Source organism: Bos grunniens, chromosome 9 (assembly GCF_055505025.1).
Source record: "Bos grunniens cultivar Pamir isolate PY7600 chromosome 9, Bosgru_T2T1.0, whole genome shotgun sequence".
NCBI classification, from domain to species: domain Eukaryota; kingdom Metazoa; phylum Chordata; class Mammalia; order Artiodactyla; family Bovidae; genus Bos; species Bos grunniens.
The window spans coordinates 97769199-97794797 of NC_141173.1; the positions used below are offsets into that span (position 1 = coordinate 97769199).

General features: G+C 54.3%; 1 protein-coding gene across 7 annotated transcripts in view; it reads right to left on the minus strand.

The window, feature by feature from the left end:
- The window catches only part of AGPAT4 (1-acylglycerol-3-phosphate O-acyltransferase 4), a 136236-nt gene that overhangs the window by 11858 nt on the left and 98779 nt on the right, over positions 1–25599 (minus strand). For 5 of the 7 annotated variants that reach the window (XM_086318609.1, XM_086318608.1, XM_086318610.1 and 2 more), the window contains exons 3-5: positions 17661–17830; positions 5290–5451; positions 1771–1924 (exon numbers count right to left, since the gene is read on the minus strand). In XM_086318609.1, coding sequence (XP_086174735.1) covers positions 1771–1924; positions 5290–5451; positions 17661–17830 — 486 coding nt within the window. The remainder of the gene's footprint in view (positions 1–1770; positions 1925–5289; positions 5452–17660; positions 17831–25599) is intronic. The other 2 variants (XR_015133420.1, XR_015133419.1) reach the window with 1 other exon arrangement.

Below are 25599 nucleotides of genomic sequence, written 5' to 3' on the forward strand. Positions count from 1 at the left end.
GTGGGGCAGCCTCTGGGCAGCCTGGCCCCTTCCGCCTGTAGGCAAAGCTCAGGGAGTCTCACGGGTCACCCCAGGCAGGGAAAATCAGAACCGGAAGCTCGACACCCCCGCCTGGAAGAGACCGCGAGGGGTGAAGCGGGCAGCAGAGGGCTCTGAGTCAGAGCCAACGTTCAATGAGATGTTTACGACGTGCCAGCCCTGATGCTGAGTCACCCACGTGTATTTTCTCATTTAAGCCCTGCTCATAACCCTAAGAAGTTTTACAGAAGAGCAAACGGAGGATCCGAGGGGTGGGGTGACCTGTCCCCGGGGTCTACAGTGGTGAGGGGAGGAGCCAGCCCCATCCCCAGGCCTCCTGACCCTGCTGGATGGAGCAGCTGCCAGGAGGTGTGTCTGCGAGATGGAGCAGGGCCAGGCCATTCCTGTGCTGGTTGCTGGACTTCACCAGGGAACGACAGGGAGCTAGCTGACAGGGAGGTTCTAGCCTTTGGGGTGATACCAGAGCAAACCAGGTGTGCTGGCAGACAGCTGGGGCCCCTCTGAGGCCCGGCTCCCAGAGGGAAGGGGAGAGGGGCCACCTCCAGCAGGTCCTCGGTGCTGGGAGCTACTGAGTCCCGGACCAGTGGTCCCTTCCTCTCCCTGGAGTGATGGCGGGTTGCCTGGGTGATGTGAGGATTAGAGGCGGTGATGCAGGTAGCAGGGGGCCAGTGAGGAGCAATGTGGGGACCGCGGGCAGGAGGGAAGCGAGGGAAGACTCAGCGGAGGGGCCAGGGTCGCCGGGAGCAGAGTCCGAGACCTTTAGGACCCGCACGTGCTGGAGTCAGCATTGCCACTGTTCCCTCCGCGGGACAGGTCAGCGTGATCACAGGGACCTGCACGTGCTGGAGTCAGCATTGCCACTGTTCCCCCCGCGGGACAGGTCAGCGTGATCACAGAGCTCCGGGGGGTCCCCCCGCCCCGAGGCATGGGGACGGCAGAGAAACACCGCAGTGTCCACACCTACATCCCCCTACCCCCATCCCCAATGCAGGCCTGGGAGGAGGTGGAGGACTCGGCCTCACCGGGCGATGTGGCTGGGATTCAGGGGGTGCAGAGAGGGTGCAGGGGGGCATCGGGGTGGGGTGGGGTGGGGTGGGGGGACTAGGGTGAAGGAGGGGAGGAGATCCCCTAGATCCTGCCTCCCGAGAGATGAGGGACAGGCAGTGGGGCCTCCAGGGCAGCCGCAGGGCAGGAAAGGGTAAAAACTCGCGTTTCCAAACCCAAAGGGAGGAGGGTTCAACTGGAGACCAGAGACTGGAGCAAGCTGGCTTTGTGGCTACTTGCGTCTCGTCTTTACCTACAGTCATCCAGGGCTCGGACGACAAGGCCACAGAGATCATTGTCTGGGGGTGAGGAGGGGGGACAGCTAGTGCCACAGACGGGCAAGAAATGCCACACAAAGCAAAACCACCCCAGAAACCTGGGCTGACCTGGCGCGGGACCCCCAGGGAACCCAGCGCCGCCCGCAGCCTGCAGTACCGGCACCAAGCAGTAGAGGGTAGGGTTGGCCTGGTGTGCACGCGTGTGCACGTGCTGCACGGTGTCTGGGCACGTGGTCGGTGTTCACAGTGGTGTGTGTGCAGTCGTGAAGGGCTGTGGCCACTCGTGCGACGCCGGGAGCCTGGACCCAGGCTAACCAGGGGTGACCTGCCAGCCTCCGTCCCTGGCTCCCCTCTGGGTGCTGGGGGTCCCTTTCCCTGGCTGCAGGGGGCCCCGCGGGGTCATCCTTACCTACATTTCTCAAACTCCTCACGGTCACCGCGAAGCCCTTGGTGCGAGGCAGCAGGTGGTGCTTGAGGCTGGGCAGCCCCTTGGCCTGGGCCACCTGCATGCTGATCTGGTGTTTCTTCTCTGTGAACCGCGTGCCCTCGCAGTGAATCAGGAACTGAAGGGGACAGGACGGCCATCACAGACATCCCTGTGGCTGCTCAGATAGCTGTGAGGTCACATGCTCAGCCCCGCGGTCACACACTCAGCTCCAGTGTCACACACTCAGCCCCCAGGTCACATGCGCACACACACAGCCCCGAGGTCACACACACATCCGTGCGGCCGCTCAGATAGCTGTGAGGTCACACACTCAGCCCCGCAGTCATACGCTCAGCTCCAGTGTCACACGCTCAGCCCCCAGGTCACACGCTCACACACACAGACCCGAGGTCACACACACATCCGTGTGGCTGCTCAGATAGCTGTGAGGTCACATGCTCAGCACCACGGTCACATGCTCAGCACCACGGTCACATGCTCAGCTCCAGTGTCACATGCTCAGCCCTGAGGTCACACACTCACACACACAGCCCTGAGGTCACACACATGTCCGTGCGGCCGCTCAGATAGCTGTGAGGTCACATGCTCAGCCCTGAGGTCACACACACGTCCGTGCCCGAGGTCACACGCTCAGCCCTGAGGTCACAGCCTCAGTCCCGAGGTCACATGCTTAGCTCAGAGGTCACACACACAGCCCCGAGGTCACAGACTCAGGCCCAAGGTCACATGCTTAGCCCCAAGGTCATACATGCAGCCTGGAGGTCATATGCACCATCCCCCAGCCACGCCACAGTCACACACAGCCCCACAGGAGCCTGAGGAAGTGACCAGGGCAGTGGTGGCCTGACAGCTGAGCCTGCCTCCCCTCAGGGCATGACCTCTGGCCCCCACGTCTATAGTGTTCAAGTCTGTGAGCTTCGAAGAGAGAGGGATTGTGTTTGAGGAGGCTCAGGAAGCAGAGGGATGAGTGTGTGTGTGACCAGGGCCCTTGAGTGTGTGAGTGTGACTGGGGCACCCCAAGTGTGTGTGAGTGTGACCATGGTACCCTGAGTGTGTGTGACTGGAGCACCTTGAGTGTGTGTGAGACCGGGGCTCCCTGAGTGTGTGTGTGAGACCAAGGCCCCTGAGTATGTGTGAGTGTGATTGGGGCACCCCAAGTGTGTGTGATCAAGGCCCCAGAGTGTGTTTAAGTGTGACCAGGGCACCCCGAGTGTGTGAGTGTGACCAAGGCCCCTGAGTGTGTGTGTGTGACCAGGGCACCTCGAGTGCGTGTGTGACCAAGGCCCCTGAGGGTGTATGAGTGTTACTGGGGCACCCCAAGTGTGTGTGTGAGACCAAGGCCCCCAAGTGTGTGTATGACTGATCACCCCAAGAGTGTTTGAGTGTGGTTGGGCACCCTGAGAGTGTGAGTGTGACCAAGGCCCCTGCAAGTATGACCCAGGTGCCCAGAGAGTGTGTGACCAGTCGCCCTGTGTGTGACCAAGGCCCCCCAAGTGTGTGTGAATGTGACTAATCTCCCCGAGAGTGTGACAGTGATCAGGCACCCCAAAAGTGTGAGTGTGACCAGGGCCCCCAAGTGTGTGTGAACATGACCTGGGCACCTTGAGTGTATGTGTGTGACCTAAGCACCCTGAGTGTGTGTGAGTGTGACCTGGGCACCCTGATTGCGTGTTTGATGATCTCCCCGAGTGTGTGTGAGTGTGACTGGATGGCAAGAGCATGTGTGATGTGATCAGGCATCCCAAGTGTGAGTGACTGTGACTGCTCCAAGAGTGCGTGAGTGTATTCAAGGCACCCTGAGTGTGTATGAGTGTGACCAGGGCCTCTGAGTGTGTGTGAGGATGACCTAGGCACCCCGAATATGTGTGAGTGTGACCTGGGCACCCCGAGTGTGTGTGTGACAATCACGCCGAGTGTGTGTGTGACCTGGGCACCCTGAGTGTGTGTGTAATGATCGCCCCAAGTGTGTGTGAGTGTGACTGGATGCCCCAAGTGTGTGTGAATGTGATCAGGCACCCTGAATGTGAGTGAGTGTGACTGATTGCCTCGAGAGTGCATGAGTGTATTCGGGGCACCCCGAGTGTGTGTGTGACCTGGGCGCCCCAAGCATGTGTGAGTGTGACCTAGGCACCCTGGGCGTGTGTGTGACAATGGCCCTGAGTGTGTGTGAGTGTGGCCGAGGCACCCCGGGCATGTGTGTGACAATCACCCCAAGTGCGTGAGTGTGACCTAGGCACCCCGGGCGTGTGTGTGACGATCGCCCTGAGTGTGTGTGAGTGTGACCGGGGCTCCCTGGGCGTGTGTGTGACCAGGGCTCCCCAGGCATGTGTGTGACGATTGCCTGAGCGTGTGTGAATGTGACCAAGGCTCCCCAGGTGTATGTGTGATGATTGCCCCAAGTGTGTGTGAGTGTGACCTAGGCACCCTGAGTGTGTGTGTGACGACTGCCCTGAGTGTGTGTGAGTGTGACCGGGGCTCCCCAGGCATGTGTTTGACGACTGCCCGAGCTGTATGAGTGTGACTAGGGCTCCCCAGGCGTGTATGTGATGATCGCCCCGAGTATGTGTGTGACGATCACCCCGGGCATGTGTGTGACGATCACCCCGAGTGTGTGTGTGACCTGGGCACCCTGAGTGTATGTGTAATGATTGCCCTGAGTATGTGTGAGTGTGACTGGATGCCACAAGTGTGTGTGAATGTGATCAGGCACCCTGAATGTGAGTGTGACTGACTGCCTCAAGAGTGCGTGAGTGTATTCGGGGCACCCCGAGTGTGTGTGTGACCTGGGTGCCCTGAGCATGTGTGAGTGTGACCTGGGCACCCCAGGCATGTGTGTGATGATCACCTGAGTGTGTGTGAGTGTGACTGGGGCTCCCTGGGCGTGTGTGTGACCAGGGCTCCCCAGGCGTGATTGTGATGATCGCCCCGAGTGCGTGTGAGTGTGACCTAGGCACCCCGGGCATGTGTGTGATGATCGCCCCGAGCGTGTGTGAGTGTGATCTAGGCACCCTGAGTGTGTGTGTGACAATCGTCCGAGTATGTGTGAGTGTGGCCAGGGCTCTCCAGGTGTGTGTGTGACAATCGCCCTGAGTGTGTGTGAGTGTGACCTAGGCACCCTGAGTATGTGTGTGACGATCACCCTGAGTGTGTGTGAGTGTGACCAGGGCTCCCCAGATGTATGTGTGACGATTGCCCGAGTGTGCGTGAGTGTGACCTAGGCACCCTGAGTGTATGTGTGACTATCACCCGAGTGTGTGTGAGTGTGGCTGGGGCTCCCCAGGCGTGTATGTGATGATTGCCCCGAGTGTGTGTGTGTGTGACCTGGGCATCCTGAGTGTATGTGTGATGATCGCCCGAGTGAGTGTGTGACCTAGACAGCCTGAGTGTGTGTGAGTGTGGCCGGGGCACCCCGGGGGTGTGTGTGACGATCGTTGGAGCGTGTGCGAGTGTGACCGGACGCCCCGTGGGCCGCGCACGTACAAAGTACTTCTCGGGGTAGTCCCGCAGGTGCAGGAGGCTCTCGGAGACAGTCTTGCGGTCCTGCTCCCACTTGCGCGTGCAGAAGACCATCTCGGTGAAGTACCACATCCAGCCGATGATGGGGACGTAGGCCAGCTCCTTCTTGGCCAGGACCTTGGAGCCCTGAAACAGAGAGGGGGAAGCCCAGGCATCCGTGAAAGGGGGCATGAGGCCCTCCCCTGGGGCTGCCAGGGAGCTCCCTAGAAATAAGAGTGACCGTGCACTCCCAGCCCACAGAGACCGCTTGTGTCTTGCCAAGACATGGAGGCAAGGAGCCACTGACCTGGCCGACCGCCCACCAGTCAGCTGGAGATCAAGGCCATGCCAGCCTTGCCCCACGAGTGAGGGGGCAAGGGCCAGGCTCTCTGGGGGGCGGACAGGCGCTCTGTGGGGAGGACAGGCTCTACAGTGGGTGGACAGGCTCTGTATGGGGAGGACAGGCTCTCATGGGGAGGGGAGGCTCTCCAGGGGGCGGCCAGGCTCTCTATGGGGAGGACAGGCTCTGTATGGGGAGGGGAGGCTCTCTGGTGGGAGGACAGGCTCTCTGTGGGGAGGACAGGCTCTGTCTGGGGAGGCGAGGCTCTCCTGGGGGAGGACAGGCTCTCTATGGGGAGGACAGGCTCTCTGGGGGGCGGACAGGCTCTCTGGTGGGGGACAGGCTCTCTATGGGGAGGACAGGCTCTCGGCAGGGGGGACAGGCTCTCTATGGGGAGGACAGGCTCTCTATGCGGAGGGGAGGCTCTCTATGCGGAGGGGAGGCTCTCCAGGGCTGGGGGCAGGCTCTCTATGGGGAGGGGAGGCTCTCTGGGGGGCAGACAGGCTCTCTGCGGGGGGTGGACAGGCTCTCTATGGGGAGGGGAAGCTCTCTATGGGGAGGCCAGGCTCTCTAAGGGGGAACAGGCTCTCTGGGGGTGGCCAGGCTCTCCGTGTGAAGGACAGGCTCTCCGTGTGGAGGACAGGCTCTCCGGGGGCGGGGGGAGGCACCCAGAGCGGTCGGGAACCCCCGGGGTCGCGGGGTGCCGCGTCATCCTTCACCGGGTCATGCAGGTGCCCGCCCCCAGGTGTGCTCCGCCTCGCACTCCTCCCTGCTCCTCAGTGCCCTTGCTGGCTCTGTGGGTGGGGGGACACCACTCTCCTTACAGACCAGGACAGCAGCCCAGTGGGGTCTCTGGGTTGGACGCTAGGAAACCAGGAGGTGAACTCAGATCCGTAGGGGTACTGGGCGCGCTCCACCTGTGCCCTGGCCAGAGCCTCGCCAAGGCTGCATGTGTGCAGGGATCTGGTTGGGGGGGAAGGGGCAGGGGACACACAAGACCAGCTTTGGATCTGAAAGACTGCGTTCTACTTTTTTGCCTCTAAGGTTGGAATTAACCAAGATGCTCCTAGAAACAGCCGTTATCCACCAGTGGCAGAGATGATGGAGGCAGTGATACGGACCGGTGGTGGCCTTAGCTGTGACAAGTGTCTGGCTCTGCCCCTCCTATGAGGCCCGGAATAAAGAACGATACTCCACCACAATACTCCAAAACGATTTTCACTCTCTTTTCCTCAATACTCCCGTGACAGCTGCAAAGCTCAGCAGAGAGGCAATCCCCCGAACCACTCACGAGGGCCAGAAGAGAGGTGTAAACAGCCACCTGCTCCCTAGACCTTAGAAAAATAGCAAATATTCTAAAGGACATCAGTCCCGAATAATCAATGGAAGGACTGATGCTGAAGTTGAAGCTCTAATACTTTGGTCACCTGATGCAAAGAACTGACTCATTGGAAAAGACCCTGGTGCTGGGAAAGATTGAAGGCAGGAGGAGAAGAGGATGACACAGGATGAGATGGTTGGATGGCATCACCGACTCAATGGACATGAGTCTGAGTAAACTCCAGGAGTTGGTGATGGACAGGGAGGCCTGGCGTGCTGCAGTCCATGGGGTTGCAAAGAGTCAGACACAACTGAGCGACTGAACGGAGCTGAATTTCCCCTTTGGGAGAAGAAAAAGCAAAGCTGCCTTTCAGGTGGCGCCTCGCCACGTTTTGACTCTGGTTCCAGTTTTCCCACACACCAGTTTCCACACCTGCAAATCCCCTCGAAGAGAACCAAGCCTGAAGAATTCCCTGGCGGTCCAGGGTTTAGGACTCCAAGCTCCAAATGCAAGGGACAAGGGCTCGACCCCTGGCTGGGTTACCAAGATCCTGCATGCCAATCAGAGCAGCCAAAACAAGCAAAAAATGGAAGAGAGGCAGGAACCGCGCCGTAGAATCTGATGGCCTGCCCCAGAGGACCAGAGGGAGGTCCCCGCAGGTGGGGGCACTCGCTGACAGAGGGCTGGGGGCTCACGGGGTGCCAGGCACACAGGTCACACTCTCTCCAGCTCACCACGCCCCTCGTGGAGGCCAGCTAAAGCCCAGCCCTTGTGTCCACGGATGGGTCTCAGGCCATGGGAGCCCCCCGGAGCCCCCCCACCCCGTCAGCCCGATTGTTCTCACGGCCCCTGCGCACAGCCTAGGGATGAAAACAAAACATCCTCACAATGAACTGAACATACCTTCTTGGCAGGTTAGGATTATTTAGAAAATCACATGTTCCTGAACTCTTTCCAAAAATAATCTGTGGCAACTTGAAGGACTTACAAACGTGATCTATCCTATAGCCAAGAATGTGTGTGCGCTTAGTCGCTTCAGTCGCGTCTGACTCTTTGCCACCCCATGGACTGCAGCCCGCCATGGTTCTCTGTCCATGGGATTCTCCGGGAAGAATATTGGAGTGGGTTGCCATGCCCTCCTCCAGGGGAATCTTTCAACCCAGTGGTTGAACCTGTGGCTCCTGCACTGCAGGCAGAGTCTTTACCACTGAGCCACAGCCAAGAGAAGGATCATATACTCCAGAGTAGCAGCCATGAGGTCTGGAGAAAGATCCTGTGTAGTAGATCACAGCTGTCTGCTGAGTACCGATACCCTCGGGGGAATTTCCTATTAGTAGAAATTAACCGTACCTCAATTTTTAAGAATTAAAGACTTCTATGAATCATGTTGTATATGATATATCATATCAAACAAGGGTAGCCGGTGGGCCAAATCTGCTCTGCCACCTGGTTTTATAAATAAAGTTTTATTGGGACACAGCTGCTCTCACATACACGTTGCTTACTGCTGGGAAAATGGCTGCTTCCATGCTCCAGCAGAGCTGAAAAGTCATGACGGAGGCCACATGGCCATGAAGACTAAAATATTCAGCTTGAATAATTACACACTCAGTTCATCAACACTCTTGATTTATAGCCGATGAAATTTGTTTTCTATGAATATTTAATGGCTGGGAAAATGAAGTCTAACTTTTTTTTTTTTTAACGTAGACTCAAAGCTGAGTTAATAGTCTACTTGGAAAATGGTAAAAGCAGAGAAAAATAATAGTAACTATTGCTGGATAGTTAGACTAGAAGTGATTTTTAAACTTTGTTAGATTTTCCTGCTTCTCAATCGCAAAACTACTTTGCAGGGTCCCCTAACAACGCCCTTTTTAGGAAATGGCTGACATCAGCACATCTTTAGCCATTTGCTTCTGGAGCACAAGGCTCCGGATCAAAAACAGTCTGGTTATTTTTCATGAGAAACAGAACAGAGGAGCCATTTCCGGTTTTATGCGGAATTAGTCCATCTTTCAGCCTTAAAACCCTGGATGCTATCGTTAGGCCTAGGCCTTGGTGTGGATCACATTCACTTGGTGGGCCTGAACTTTCCTGGCTGTATTAAGAGCAAAGTCATGCTTAACTGAAAGCATGGCTGTAAAGATCTAATGTTACATGGAGACACATAGAGAAAGCTCCTCACTGAGAACAGGACACACAGGTGTTCAATAATGTGTAGCTGTCATTGTCACCACCAGGCAGGCACGGCGGCTGAACGTCCCTTTTAACTCAACCCATTTCTTAAGCCAGGTTTGGAATGCAGTAATAACAATAATTATACTCAGTAGAGCACTCAGCGATAGGCCCTGGGCCAGGAGATTCACAGGAGCCAACTCATTTATGACCAAAAGACTTGAAATGTATACTATTTAAATATGCTTACAGTCCTCCAGGACACTTGATACGCTACCAGTGACATGACTCCCCCAGGCCAAGCAAAGGTTTCTGTGCCTTTAGGAAAGAAGGTACGAGAAAGTATATATCTGACTTTGACTCATTAAAGAAAAGCCAGAGGATTTTGTTTGATAAAAAAGAAAATTTGGAGTGTCTAACTCAGGACTATACTTCAAAAATAAAGGGCACACTACCACTTCCAGAAATACACTTGGTTATGAGCTCAAGAAAAAAAAAAGAAAAGGGGTTTCCTAGGTGGCTCAGGTGGTAAAGAATCCACCTGCAGTGCAGGAGACCTGGGTTCGATTCCTGGGTCAGGAAGATCCCCTGGAGAAGGGAATGGCTACCCACTCCAGTATTCTTGCCTGGAGAATCCCATGGACAGAGGAGCCTGGCGGGCTACAGTCCATGGGGTTGCACAGGGTCAGACAGGACTGAGTGACTAACACTGTTTTTTCATGAGCTCAAGATGCATCGGCACTGCCCAGGGACTCCTTTCCATAGCAACGATTCTCCCAGCACCCGGGATTAGAAGGGTTTTCACCTCGCCCCGATTCTCTCGGGGTCCTTATCTGTGTCATCCGGACCCCAGCTAGCCTGGCCCAGCTGGAGAACGTGCAGAGGCAGAAGGTGGCCCCCTGCCTCCTCCCAGAGCTGCGGGTGCCTGGAAGCAAAGCGGACAAAGCTTCGGATTAACTGATTAACCGGGTGGGAGCAGGAGGGGAGGAGTCTCCCACAGACCCACCTGCGGGCACCCGAATCCGCCCTAACAGGGCTGACAGAGCCATGGCCGCGGGGGAACCCCTGGAGAGGGAAACAACACTTCTCCACATCGAGAAACTTCTACCCTCTCTGGAACCAAGCGCCCATGAAGAAGCCGGGATGAAGGCAAATGCAAAGGGACCTTGTGGTTCGTAACAGTGATGGGAGACTGCAGCTGCACAGGACCCAGGGCCAGGAGAGCGGGTTAAATCCCACTCAGAGGACACTCCGTCTCTCCTGCGTCCTCCACACCTTACCCTACTTTCATAAGGAAACTTTCAATGAGGGGAAACGGATTAGGGTCAAAGACACGAGTAATAACGCTGTGCCTACTTTGTGCTATGCACTTGATGAGGGATTTGACATACAGGAGTGTAGTAGTGCGTGTGCTCAGTCATGTCTGAGTCTTTGCAACCCCGCGGACTGTAGCCCACCAAGCTTCTCTGTCCATGGGATTCTCCAGGCGAGAATACTGGAGTGGGTTGCCAGTTCCTCCTCCAGGGGATCTTTCCAACCCAGGGATCAAACCCGCATCTCTGCGTCTCCTACACTGGCAGACAGATTCTTAACCACTGAGCCACCTGGGAAGCCATTTAAATATATATATATATAACATATATTCATGAAACTCTTAAATAGCATGAAATGGGAAGGGTTCACCGAGGTTCAGAAAAGTCAGATAACCTCCCCGAGGTCCTGGAGCTGGTGAATGTAGGGGCCAGGCTGCCAGTGACGTGGGCAGGTTTTGCATACCCCTCTGTCTCTGCCCTGCCACCCTTACCAGAGAACTGGAGCAAGCAGATGGAAACAGAAGTGTCTGTTCTGGACACCTGGGCCCACATTCATCTCTTAGGGCATCTCCTTTCTTGCTTAGTTCTACATGTTTGAAAAATAAAACACAGGAAACCTACAATTTGGGGGAATGTGATCGTTGATGGGAGGTTTATAGGAAGTAACGTTCGTGTAGCCTTTCTGAACAAATTGGCATCGACATTCTTCTTTCAGAAATCCATGATTAGAAAAGTTGTCCTTTTGGAATCAAACCCCAAGAAATGTGGGTTTTCAGATGCATGTGATCTGGCACAGGATGAACCATGTTTCCTGCCAGTGGTCAGAAGCATCCTGGAGAATTACACTGGAATACTGACATTCTGGGTTCAGTTCTTGATTTTCTCGGATTTTATGGTATCTCTTTTCTGACTTGGGTTAATAGGTTATGAAAGGTGGACTATAAAGAAAGCTGAGTGCCGAAGAATTGATGCTTTTGAACTGTGGTGTTGGAGAAGACTCTTGAGAGTCCCTTGGACTGCAAGGAGATCCAACCAGTCCATCCTAAAGGAGATCAGTCTTGGGTGTTCATTGGACAGACTGATGCTGAAGCTGAAACTCCAATACTTTGGCCACCTGATGTGAAGAGCTGACTCATTTGAAAAGACCCTGATGCTGGGAAAGATTGAGGGCAGGAGGAGAAGGGGACAACAGACGATGAGATGGTTGGATGGCATCACCGACTCAATGGACAAGAGTTTGGGTGAACTCCGGGAGTTGGTGATGGACAGGGAGGCCTGGCGTGCTGCGGTTCATGGGGTCGCAAAGAGTCCGACATGACTGAGTGACTGAACTGAACTGAATAGGTTCAAAATCACCCCGCAGTGACCTTGAGCAGGCAGCAGGAATGCTGATCTGGACCCTTGGCCACAGCAGGAAGAGTCGGTCAGCAGAGCCTGGGACCACGGCAGCTGGCCACACCCTCCCCGGGCTCTCCCTCCAGCTACCTCCATCCCCTGCCTCTTGTTTCTTCCTTTACCTCCGTCTCTTATCTCCTCCTAAAACCACCCGCCTCCTTCAAGGCCTGGGCCCGGTGTCATCACGGTCTGGGACGTTTCTCCATCCCTGGGCACAGCAGTCCGTGTGCTGGTACTGCTGAAATGTTATTTTCCAGTTGTTAAAACACTGAAGTCCTTCCCCACAGGTTGGTAAACAGAGCTGCCCCCGAACTCGCCCCTCAGATTCCACCTGTACCACCGTGACGCAGCTCCTCCCGGGACCTCTGTTTCCTGGCAGACAAAGGGGTGACACTCAGAATGAACCCCTGAAGCCGCTAGATGGCTGAGTGGTCAAATATCACACACGCACAGGGCGCCCCACGTGGACACGATCCCCCGCATTACAGTTCAGTGCCTGCGTCGCGTGGGCTTATGTGACACCTCATTGCCTCTCTGTATGATCTGAAGTCACTGAGAGCTTTCCACGCATCCTTGACCCGCCATCCTACCCAGCACAGTGACTTCTGCAGAAAACCTACGCAATCCGCTTGTTGGGTAAACATTTGGAAGACGCGTCAGTTGCCCTCATCGACATCTGCATCCTCGTGCCTGGAAGGCGCTGGGGAGCTTCGAGAGGGCCCGCTGCTTAGGAATCAGAGTTCCCTTCTCCTCCTTCCGCTCCTCCTGCACGTAGACACGTGACAGGAACTCAATCTATTTTCAGGTGGAGCTGTAATAGATCATGTTAGAGGAGCCTGGCGGGCTGCAGTCCATGGGGTCACAAAAGAGGCGGACAACAGCGACAGATGGAAACGCGAGGCTGGAGGCTGAAAGGGGTGGCGGGCAGCCTCCACGATGGCCCCTCTGATCTTTGTCCCCGGGTACTTCCGGGCACCTCCTCGCAGCCCCACCTGCTTCCTGGAGGGAGCGGGGCTCGTGGACTCCCCTATTGGGCAGAAGTTTGCGTTACAAGAAGGCTGTGGCTTCTCCCTCACTCGGGTGTTTTCTCCCACCCAGCTCGTATTGCTCCCCTGGGGATCAGAGGTGCCTGAGCAGAGACCCAGGCAGGAGGGTCACCCTGGCCACAAACGGGGCGAACCTGGACGCGGGTCCCTGCACAGCAAGCCTTCAGATGCCACCACCACCCAGCCCTGGAGGGACCCTGCCACGACCCCCACGGAGCTGAGCTGGGATCTCGGGCCACTCAAACCGTGACACTTTGCGTTTGTTTTGAGCCACTACATTCGGGGCTTGTCACCTGCTGTAGATGACTAACACCCAGGGCTTCTTTAAAGACCCGAACACAACATCCCAGTTGGCCTCTGGGGTAACCGCCAAGCCACAGTGACCCCAGCAGATAAAAATGGACACAAACAGCTGCCTTTACAGAGAGCTTCCCAGGCCCTGGAGCTGCTCAAAGACCCGACAAACACCATCTTAGGCAACCTTCAGGGCCACTGTGAAGGAGCCGGTGCATATTTTTACTGCAGCAGAAACATAAACAGACCCGAAGCTTCAGAAGTCACGACTCTTGCATTGCACACCCTGGCCCGTCCACACACCACACTCACTCAGGGCGGAACAAGTCAGCGAATCCCTTAAAGACCACGACCAGGGCCCATGCCAGCCCTCCAGCTCTAAGGGAACCAGAGTCACAGGGACAGGACCCTAGAATGACCAAATGGGGGAAAAGGTCATAAAAGACTGGAAGGCCTCCCCTTTTTTCTCTTTTTTTAAAAGAATCCCATTGCTTTCTCCCCAAATCCAATTTCACATTTACTAACTCTCCTCTCAAGAATTTCAGGACTCCTCAGTTGGCATTATTGGTGAAGAACCCGCCTGCCAATGCAGAAGATGCAAGAGATGTGGGTTTGATCCCTGGGTTGGAAAGATCCCCTGGAGGAGGAAATGGCTACTCACTCCAGTATTCTTGCCTGAAGAATCCCATGGACAGAGAAGCCTGGTGGGCTACAGTCCAAAAGGGTCGCAAAGAGTCAGACACGACTGAAGCGACTGAGGCCGCATGCAAGAATGTCTTCGAATTTCACTCACTTCAATTTCAACTCACTTCCTCTTGGGCTGTTACGTGTGAAGATGAAAAATGCCTCATCAGGAACCTTCCTTATTATGTCCCTTCTCTTCTAAAATGCAAACTTCTTAGACTCCAGAAGGATCTCAACATCATGTGTTACTTTAAAAAAAAAGGGAAGAATCAGGCGAGTGTTTCTGAAGGTCAATGAAGACAGAAGCACCGCTGCACCATCCCTGTAACGAGATGCTGCCTGGTTCCTTTCCAGGGTAGAAGGAGAGAATGGGCGTCTTTGGAAAGGAGCCAGGCAGCTCCTCCTCCAGCCTCGCGCCCTCCAGGCAGACCTCAGCTGCTCTGGGAGACACAAATGGATGGTAACTGTTCCCTGCTTCGGAGAGAAAACGTCCCCCATCCCCGTCCTTGCCCCCACGGGAGAACAGTCTGCCGACTTCCACCTTCACGGGGCCCAGCCCCACAAGGTCACGGGCATCCTGTCTCATCCCCTCAGCGCCTCTGCCAGCACGTGGCTTCATCAGCATTTGTACAGACAGCTATGGTGGCCACAGCACCCGCTGTTTCCCCAGTGCTGGGCGGCGGGAAGACGTGGTCACTTGCTGCCTTCCCCCAAGCCTCCACTTCTGACGCCAACTCCAGGGCCCCAGAGAACATCTCAGCAAGAATCCAGACAACCTGCTGGCCCCCAGAGCAGGGATGCCTGGGCTCCTGCGAGGACGGAAACTGCATCGTCCCAGCCAAGGTCCTGAGACCTGCCTATCCAACCCTGGGTGGGACTCCTAAAACTCCTGAACAGTCTCCAGACCGAGGGGCAAGGCTCATGTAACGTGCTCGCAACCTTAGTTGTTTGGTTTCTAAGAGAGAAACGCAATCCGATCGCGGTGGTATTCATTCAGGAAGTCAGGGCTGGAGATGAGCGGTCCCCATGTCGTGGGCTGGACAATCACTCTGCTGGGGAAACCAGGATTTCAGAGTCTCTGCTAGAAAAATGCTCAAGGGCGCTGATAGTCACCGCTCCACAGAAGCCTCCTCTTCTCAATCCTGGTCCCCCTGTAGTCCCGGGACCGCTCTCCATGGGTAACTTCCCCTCCAAGCACCCCGCGGGGCCCACCCTCTTCACTGTGTGGCGCCCCTCCCTGTGGCTGCTGATTCTGTTTCCCTGAGCATCTCTGTGTTCCTGCTTCCTTAGTCCTGCTCCATCCCTGACCCTGTGAAGGTACTGAGGGTTTTCTCTCTTCAGAAGGAGTTGGAGGTGGGGGAGAAGACAAGACTAGAAACCCTCCCTCCCCGGGTTGCCCTGGTCATTTTCTGACACAGAGGGGACCGCCCACCACCACCAGCCGCCCCTCACCACTCCCCAGCTTTTCCTCTTAATACCGTCCAAGAGGAAAGAGAAGCAACTCAGAAATCAAGAGTTACTAATTCCCATCCTGGGGCACATTCTTTACCCAAACTGAGGCCCTGGCCGTCTATGTATAAGAAATAAATGGTGAACAGTGATCATACCATGTGGATTGGAAGCAGCACAAATCCAGCGAAATACGCACAGGAGAAGCCCAAGGTCATAAAGCCACCAGGGGGGCCACAGGTACGGGAAAGCACCTCTAAGTTCAACAGCTTGCTGTTGCCTCAAATTACACATCTCACATCCTAAGCGTGGACACACCCAAGCCGCCTGGGAAGCCGAGAAAATCAACAGCTGCCCCCAGACTTCGCTTGAAGAACGGGTGTCCTGGGAAGCCTCCTTGAAGGCTTGTACCTCTAGTTCCAGTCAGGATGCGAGGACACCCCAGACCCACTCCTGTGAGGGAGGAGGGTCTGTGTTCATGATGGGGCTCGGGTGGTTTTTCTCTCCTCTCAGAGAGAATAAAGCCACAGAACTGCAGCTAAGAGCTCTGCCCGAGGCCTCCACAGCAGAAAAAGGTGGATACTCGAATCTCTGGTTTTGTTCCTGAAAACAAAGTGCACACACACGCACACACAGGTCTGCACAGACATCATGTCAGAACAAACAGGAAAACAGAAAACTGCTGGCGAGCAGGCCTGTCCATTCCTGGAAGCCCCTTCAGCACACTCAGCCCCAGGCAATCCAGTTTTCTACAAGTCTTCAGGTAGCAGCAGAGACTCAACTGTTTCCATCTCTTGAAAAACTGCTAACAACTTTAGTTTAATGGCATGACAACCAATATTTGTCCCAAAGACATTATTGGAACCTGTTTTCAAGTATATTTCCTTCTCTCTCCTTTTGCCCAATAATTTTTTTTAAGAAAATAAAATAAATATAAAAATATATATATATTTTATTTAAAAAATAAATAAGGTTACTGAGAACCTGTTAGCCAAGGGTCTTTCCAACAGGCAGAGAGCAACAAGACCCAAGGTTCCAAAGTCACTCTGGACCCACAGGCCACCAGGGACTGGACACACGGAGACCGTCCCTGGGGGATCTGATTCTTGGTCTGCTCCACTCTGCATGGTCTTCAGACTCCTACCTTCTCTGCACTGTGGTTCTGTCTACACGGGCCACCAAAAACAAGCACGCTGTGCGCAGCCCCCCTGAGTCTTCGGGGGCTGCTCTGGGTGCCACACGGGACCCCCAAGTTCTGCTGTGAGCCTCTCCCAGCCCTGGGCAGTATCTGCCACCCTTCCTGTAGGGACACCTGAGCCCGAGGGCCTGGTACCTGCTCGGAGCTCAACCATCACTCCTCACTGCGCTCACCATGATAGGAGTCAGTGGAGAGGCCCAGTCCCTAAGGCAGGCAAGAGGCCAAACGAGTTGGAGAAAAGCAGGATTTCGTATTCATTCAGAATGCTGAAGGTCACACGCCCTGGCATTGGCATTCAGCTTTCTCAGGCCCATGAAGGTGGACATTTCGGAGGCGAATGCTGCCTGTGACTCAGGGAGCCAGCAGAGCACAGAGATTAAGAAAACGAAGCTGTCGCAGGGCACCGGGGCTGAGCTCCCTGCGGTCTCCCGCAAATTCCTACTGGCGATTTCGGGTATGGTATGTCTATGCTTCAGTGCTACTCTCTCGATTCGTCCCCCCTCTCCTTCCCCCACTGTGCCCACAAGTCTGTTCTCTGTGTCTCTATTCCTGCCCTGCAATAGGTTCATCCATACCATCTTTCTAGATTCCATATATATGCATTAATATACCATATTCGTTTTTCTCTTTCTGACTTACTTCACTCTGTATACCAGGCTGGGGAGCGAGGTTCAAGAGGGAGGAGATGTATGTGTACCCGTGGCTGATTCATGCTGATGTGCGGCAGAAACCAACATAATATTGTAATTATCCCCCAATTAAAAATAAATAAATTGAAATAAATAAAAGGGAGGGAAAAGAATATGAAGATGGACGAGATAAAATTCAAATCGACTTAACAGTTGTGTGATCTGGAGCAGGGTAGTGAAGTGTAGAGTTTATATAAGGGCAGGTTCCTGACTCCCAAATGTTTCCACAAGGGTTAAATAAATTAATTGTTGGTAAAATGCCCAGCACACCATCACTGATGAATAAATATGATCCTTGCTCACAGCAGATGTTCATCTTGATTCTGAGCAAGAAGGAAAAGCAGTCAGTTAACATTTCAACAAGCCTATTAATGCTGCTGCAAGCGCTGAACGACTGAGAGTAAAGGGCCAGTTATGATGTTGGACAAAAGAGGTGTGCAGGTCTGACTTACCCCTAAGACCCCAAAGCGCTCAGCCAGGCTCCAGCCGCAGAGAAAGTCGATTTCAAACTTGTGGTTCAGAACGACAATGGCGTTTTCCTTCCCGTACTTGGGGTAGGCGCGGGGGTCCGTGTAGATGACACACTCCGTACCCGACCACCACTCCAGCAGCATCACCAGCTCTGGAACAGAGAGACAGACAGGCCTTTATTTCATGCACCTCTGCGACCAGAGCTCTGGACCCCCGGGACAGGTTGGCACAGCAAGGCTCTGCCTTCCTAGCTGGAAGGGAAAGCAACTTCGAGGGGTCAAATGCAGGATGGTTTCAGCCAAGATCCCAATCCTTGACAGGGTTTAGAAAGAGAAGGAAAAAAAGAAAAAACAGAAGAGAAAACTCCACAAGTCTCCAGGGGAGGAGAGGAAGCTTTGAGAAGGCAAATGACTTGCAATCCTTGATTAAGTACCTTAGGGAAAAGTAAATCCGAAAGCCTGAATCCATGCCCTGGTGTTTACAGAGCTCTGAAGGGCAGCAGGAGGCGAGATACAGAATTATTAACGTTCTACGAAATGACTAATTGGGACACTTATACAATCCATCCAAAGAACACTAAATACCCAATTTTTCTCTCCTGTGAACGATGCTGGAATGTACCAGGAATGATGAAGCCCTGCGGGGAAATAGCAGCACCTGAAGGGCCAGGATGAATTAGGGTCATTCCCTCGTGGGCCTCAATGAAACTATAAAAACATTTTTAAAAGAGCTTGTGAAAACGGAAAAGTCCTTTTTCGGGCAATAAAGACCAACTTGCCATTTTTTTCTTCAGTGATACCTCTAAATCAGGTGACCAACTCCCCACCTGGTGCCCTGAGGACAAGCCTTTATGGTAGAAATTGTCCAGAAGAACAGCGGAACCTCGGCAATTCCAACTACAGCTAAAGAGCAGCTTTGCACTGGAATGCTACAGTTAAGTGTGTTCAGCAGGTAGGTAGGTGGGTGGCTGAGGGAGCCCTCTGGGAAGGATGGCTTAGTCGCTCAGCTGACTGCCAACATTTTCATAGTGACGTGAACACTGTTATAATAAAGGGTTCTGTGAGCACGCTTAGTCTCCAAGTCATGTCACATTCTTTGTGATCCCATGGACCGTAGCCTGCCAGGCTCCTCTCAGTTCAGTTCAGTTCAGTCGCTCAGTTCTGTCCAACTTTTTGCGACCCCATGAACTGCAGCACGCCAGGCCTCCCGGTCCATCACCAACCCCCAGAGTTTACTCAAACTCGTGTCCATCGAGTTGGTGATGCCATCCAGCCATCTCATCCTCTGTTGTCCCCTTCTCCTTCTGCCTGCAATCTTTCCCAGCATCAGAGTCTTTTCAAATGAGTCAGTTCTTTCCATCAGGTGGCCAAGGCATTAGAGCATCAGCTTCAGCATCAATCCTTCCAATGAACACCCAGGACTGATCTCCTTTAGGATGGACTGGTTGGATCTCCTTGGAGAAGGGAATAGAAAACCATTTCAGTATTCTTGCCTTGAGAACCCCATGAACAGACTCCACTCTCAATGGGATTTTTCATCAAGAATACCAGAATGGGTTGATATTTCCTCCTCCAGGGGATATTCCCAACCCAGGGATTGAACCTGCATCTCTTGTGTCTGCTGCATTGCAGCTGGATTCTTGTACCCACTGAACCACTGGGGAAGCCCTGTGAAGGACTTGCCCCTTTTTATCACCACTTAGAGGTATATGTCGGGCACTCACTCACTCATCACCTGCCCCAGCACATGTACACAGGCACGCCCACACACGCACCCCTGCATGCACAGACACACACACACACATACACACAAAGCCCAGCCAAGCCTCACAAATAAAAGGCTGGACTTGCTGCCCTTGGAAGTCTCTCTCTCCTTGAGGCTGGAGACCGGCAATGAGGTGCTGGAGCCAGAACTCTCTGGAAGGCACTACAGTCTAGTTTCTAAGCCCGAGCCCTCTGGGGCTTTGGACAGGTAAACCCCGAGGCACCCCAGCCTCCTAATCTTGGAAGGGGTGGCCTCAGGGGCTTTTGTGAGAAGCGATGGGTGTCACATACAACAGGCTCTCTGTGCAGAGCACGTGCCGGGCCCCCAGCAGACCCAGGCTTCACTGCCCACCCGTGTCATCAGAAAACAAACCAGAACACACCCCCTACTGAACACCATAGAGTCTGCCTGTTCCTAGAGCTGAGAAAATGCCGAGCCCCCAGGCAGCTGTCCTCCAGGGGCAGCAAGCCCGGGGGAGCCATCGGGGGAGGGAGGGGGACGGGTCCAACCCGTCCCGGTACCGTTCACGGGGGTGGACAATCCCAGGGCAGAGCCGCATCCAGAGGCCGCCAGGTCAAGTGGGACGGCTCCCGGGACGCCTCCGGCCGCCACCTCCTGAAGGCCTCTCTGGGCCCTGCTGCTCCAAGTCCAGGGCAGGCCGGGCCTGCTTCCACTTGCCCAGTCCCTTCCAGGGTACTCATCGCACCCTGTGACATGGTGCGATGACCCCCTGCCCCCCCTACAGGCCACAGGCCCCGCGAGGCACAGACCCTAACCTCAGCCTTTCACCCCAGGACCCAGCACGGTGCGGGCACATGTCTGCTTCCAGCAAACACCGTCTGGTGGCCAGACGTGTGTAGGCAGAATATGCCAGGAGGCTGAAAGTGTGGCCACACGCCTGGGTGGCTCCCGGGGTCCCAGCCTCAGAGCCTGTGACCCAGGGAGCAGATAGCCTCATACCAAGAGGCGGCGAGACCGGGAGGGCAGAGGTGCTGCCTGGGACAGATGCTGTGCATGGATCTGGGGGCCAGGATCCTGTGCCAGGGGCACCACTCGACGGCTTTAAGACTTCCCGGTCTGTTTGGCAACGTCCCAGAAGCCTCAGCATCTTTGTGAATCCAGACAGGAAAAGCTGCTGGAGGTGCGATGGCTATGACAGCAGATTCTGTGGTCAAGGCGCCCAGAGTGATTCTGCACACACACGGGATGGTGAGCAGCCAGCTCCTGTGACTGTTACACACACAGCCCCCTGGACAGCAGGCATGGCTCTGTGACCACCAAGGGGAAGCGGGAAGGAATGGAGAGGGGGACAGAGTCACAGCGGCTTCCGCACCAGGGTGGGCGGTCGTGATTTATGGTTGCACCACAGAGGCCGTGAGGCGTCACTGGAGCATTTCTTACAGAGGCCGCGGCAGCACCGAATCTGCGTTCTGAAAAGAGCATTCAGGCTCGAGCGGGTGCAGAGGAGAAGCAGAGGGGCCCGTGAGGGGTGGCTACAGAGGCCCAGGGAGAGGCGATGACAGCTGGGCCAGGTGGGGACCAGGGGAGGCCAGGATCCCCACCTCGCCTCAACAGGCTGAAGTTACTCAACTCAACACTGAAATCTCACCGGATAAAAGGTCTTCCTTTTTCCTCCTAAGGGGTTTCATTTTTTTTTTAATTAACAAGAAATGTATTTATAGTCATAATGAACAATAATTCAATTAATCCAGAAGAATTTAGAGGAAACTGCGCCATTCCCCTTGAGGGCCCTAAGGCATGTCTATCCAAATCCCCTTTCTGGTGTGTTTCCAGTTGTAGCTCAGCTGGTAAAGAAGCCGCCTGCAATGTGAGAGACACCTGGGTTCGATCCCTGGGTTGGGAAGATCCCCTGGAGAAGGGAAAGGCTACCCACTCCAGTATTCTGGCCTGGAGGATTCCACGGACTGTGTAGTCCCTGGGGTCGCAAACAGTCGGACACAACTGAGCGACTTTCACTCTCACTTCAAAGGCCCACTCGGGAAGGTCTCAGGAGGCTGGGTGGGCTCCACAGGTCACACATGTGGTGGCTGACGTGCTGATTCACCTCCCAGAGAGAAGTGGCAGCCGCACTGCAATGGCTCCTTCCTCTCCATCCCCTTGGCTCCTGACTCCCTGGCCCAGCTGGGTCTGCTCCTGCTGGGGGGCTCGGCTTCTGCCCCCACACCGCCCACGTCATCTGCCCCCGCCCCACCCCAGGTGCAGTAAGAACCCACTGCGGTCTCAGTCTGGCCTCGGAGGGGGAGCCTGACCTCTGAGTCCCCTCCGTCCACATCCATCGCCCCTTCCCGAGGGCTGGCCCTAGGCCTTCCAGCTCCAGCAGGAGCTGCACAGACCACAGCCCTCCAGGGCCGGTCAGCCCCAACACGTGACTAAGGACCACTCCCTTCCAGGGGGCGGGTATCTGCCAGCAGCTCCGCCTCTCTGGTTGAACGCTGGGCACTTCCTCACCAACAACCACAATCCAGCTCCCTTCCTCAGGGTTAAACACAAGAAACAGCCTGGGGGTGGCCTTCCAGGCCTGTCCTTAGGGGGTTACACAAGCACTTGTGCACATGCACAGTTTTTCCCCCTTGAATGGGTTCAAACTGTATTGACCTTTGTAAACATATGCATGCAGTTATTTTCTCCAGTGTATTTGGGGTTGCTGCTGCTGCTGCTAAGTCGCTTCAGTCGTGTCCGACTCTGTGCGACCCCATAGATGGCAGCCCATCAGGCTCCCCCGTCCCTGGGATTCTCCAGGCAAGAACACTGGAGTGGGTTGCCGTTTCCTTCTCCAATGCATGAAAGTGAAAAGTGAAAGTGAAGTCACTCAGTTGTGTCTGACCCTCAGCGACCCCATGGACTGCAGCCCACCAGGCTCCTCCGTCCATGGGATTTTCCAGGCAAGAGTACTGGAGTGGGGTGCCATTGCCTTCTCTGTATTTGGGGTTATTTCCATGTTAATACAGATAGATACACAGAGGTATCAGCAACTATGGACTGGGCTCTGGATGTGGGCTGGGCCATGTTCCAGGGCCATGTTCCAAGGCCACGTGCAATTGCATTAAATCCTCATGTTTAGTGGTAAAGAACCTGCCTGCCAATGTAAGAAATGCAGGTTCAACCCCTGGGTCAGGAAGAACCCGTGGAGGAGGGCATGGCCACCCACTCCAGTGTTCTTGCCTGGAGAATCCCACGGACAGAGGAGCCTGGCAGGGCTACGGTCCGTGGGGTTGCAAAGAGTTGGACACAAATGAGCACAGGCACAGAATAGAACCCTGTGGGAGGAAATATGATTGTCCCCATTTTAAAGATGAAGAAACAGAGGCACAGGGATAACTCATCCTTTGTTCAATTCAGGAAATACCCATTTTTCAGGTCAAAACTAGTCCAGAAGGGCAATTCCACGTGGGATAACCAGCTGCATGGCAGTTCCTGCTTCAGACATATTATGATTTATTCAGCCATTCCACCATCAATTAGGATCCCTCCCCAACCCTGTTTCTTATTGCTACAAATATTATAGTAAACATCCTTGAAAATGCATGTTTTTTAGAAAATTGTGTAAGGATTTCTCTAACATGGGTATACCAACAAGTAGAATTATGGATTGAAGGGTATATGTATGCTCAGTCGCTAAGTCTGACTTTTTGCGACCCCATGGACCCCACCAGGCTCCTCTGTCCATGGGGTTTCCTGGGCAAGAACACTGGAGTGGGTTGCCACTTCTTCCTCTGGGGCAGTGAGCAGGGGGTGGGGTGGGGATCTTCCCGACCCAGGGATCAAACTTGTGTCTCCTGCATTGGCGGGTGGGTTCTTTACCACTGAGCCAGATGTAAAAAGAAAGCTATAAACGGAAATGTCAGTATTTGTTTAAAGCAGAAGCTGGAGTGGATGCAGGGGAGACAGGAAGGGAGAATCCGCCTCACACAGATGTGAGATCCGTGGTCAAGTGGGTGGCCGGCTGGCCCAGGGCCTCATCACCGGAATCGGCTCCTCCATCCTCCTCCCTCCCACGGCCCTGAAAGGAGCCAACACTTAATATCATCATGGTCCTTCTGCCCACTGAAATCTCGGCCTGTGTATTAATTCCTGGGCCTCGTAGGAGGGAGGGGACACCCCAGTCACCCTATTCTCCCCAGAGGCGTGGACTGGGCCCACAGGGCCCCCGGTGTGGGGGGTGGCCGTCAGACACTGGTAACAGACAAGATGTGTAGCTGAGGTTTCTTCAGTATTACACAGCAATTTTGAAGCTTCCTGTCCCATTTTAAAAATGTTCACTTTGCTCAATTTTGTACTTTATTATTATTATTATTATTTTGGCGGCCACGTCCCGAGGGCAGGGTGGCCAGAGACGCTGGAGAAGGCCCACACAGGCATCTTCCGGGAGCTCGGGCACCTCTGGATCCTGCGACACGGGGCCACGCCTGGCCCTGGCCAGTCATTGCCACCTGCTTGGCAAACTCTGCGTGGAGCCGGGTGGGGCTGGCTCTGAGCTCTTCGAGGTAATGGCCAGGGCGGGGTGGGAGGGAGGGGAAGTGACCATGGCTGCAAAATCTCAACCTGCCACCTCGGATTTCAGAGGCGGATCGGGGTAGGGGGGCCAGACTCTGGCTGCAAGGGTACATCGACTGAGGGACACATCTGTGCTGCGTAGCTCGATCACAAATAGGAAAGAGGTCGTAGATGAACAAAAAGGAGAGTGCGGCCAGGGGAGAAGCACCTGGTTCATATTTGCAAAGAAGGAGGAAAATGGTAACAGCCAACATCCCCTGAGTCAGCACACACGTCACTGTTCCCATTTCACAGATGAGGACATGGAAACACTGAGGCCCAGAAGCTGGGCCAGTTCCCAGTGCCCCGAGGCCAGCGTGCTGGGCCTTGAACCCAGACAGGGAGACTTACGAGAGTCCGTGAGGACACTAAAGCCAGAGTATCAGGTGACGGGGAGAGAAAGCACGTTGAGGGAGGGAAGAGGTCAGAGTTTAGAGGAGAAAGCTCGCACCTCTGACCTTGGGAAGCCCTTCTCTGTGAGAAGACGCCCACCTCAAGGCTGCCGGGAAGGGTACATGCACTAAAGCGATGGCAGCATTTCACACTTGCCCGCCCTGGAAACAGGGTTTTTCTCCTCCTGAATGCTATGACCAGCAGGGAAAACGCAGCAATGATGGCAAAAGAAATGATGAAGGGACAGAGGGAACAGCCAGGAAAAATAAACAGCAGGTGACATCCCTGCCTTCAGCCCTGATGTTGGTCGTCCAAGTCCAGATGCTGGGCAGCTGTAAGACCCGGCTCCTACTGTGCCAGATCCTAAGGATCCACATGCACCCAGGAACCCCAGCAATCCTCCAAACCCACAGCCGACCCCTTCTGCAAGCCCAGGTGATTGTGGGGGACTCCCTCCTTCCCCACCAAACCTCTCCCCGTGTGCCCACTTGCACCTGCCATGATTGACATTTCACTTCTCTCTGCAGCCCTTTCTGGAAGCAGTGTCGAGAACACTAATAAGACAGGGAGGCAAAGTTCCTGCAGAAAAGACCTCGAAATCCAGACTGTTGTTTAGAGTTCACTGTTCAAACATACCAGCAGCCTCTAGAACCCCCCATGTCGGGGATATGGGGAGATGTCATCAAGATTGAGGAAAATGGTATTTTTATAATTAACTTCATCCAATCTTAATAATTACACAATCACATACATAATTTATATGTAATCTATAAACTAAGTGTATATAATTATGCACTTATAATTTTTTTTAATAATTTGGCTGATAATAATTGAGGTTAAAAATGAAACCTCTCAGCCACAGGATTTTCCCAAATGCAGAATGGAAGAAGTTTCTGGGGTGTGATGTGAGACTGCTCCCTGTCGCAGACTTACTTATATTTCAGTTTGAACTGTGCTGTGTGCCAAGTCGCTTCAGTCGTGTCTGACTTTGCAACCCCATGGACTGTAACCCACCAGGCTCCTCTGTCCATGGAATTCTCCAGGGAAGAATACTGGAGTGAGTTGTTAAACCCTACTCCAGGGGATCTTCCCGACCCAGGGATCAAACCCACATCTCTTACATCTCCTGCTTTGGCAGGCAGGTTCTTTACCACTAGAGCCACTTGGGATGCCCCTTATTTGGAACTATTTCTAGTTAATTCCCCAGCA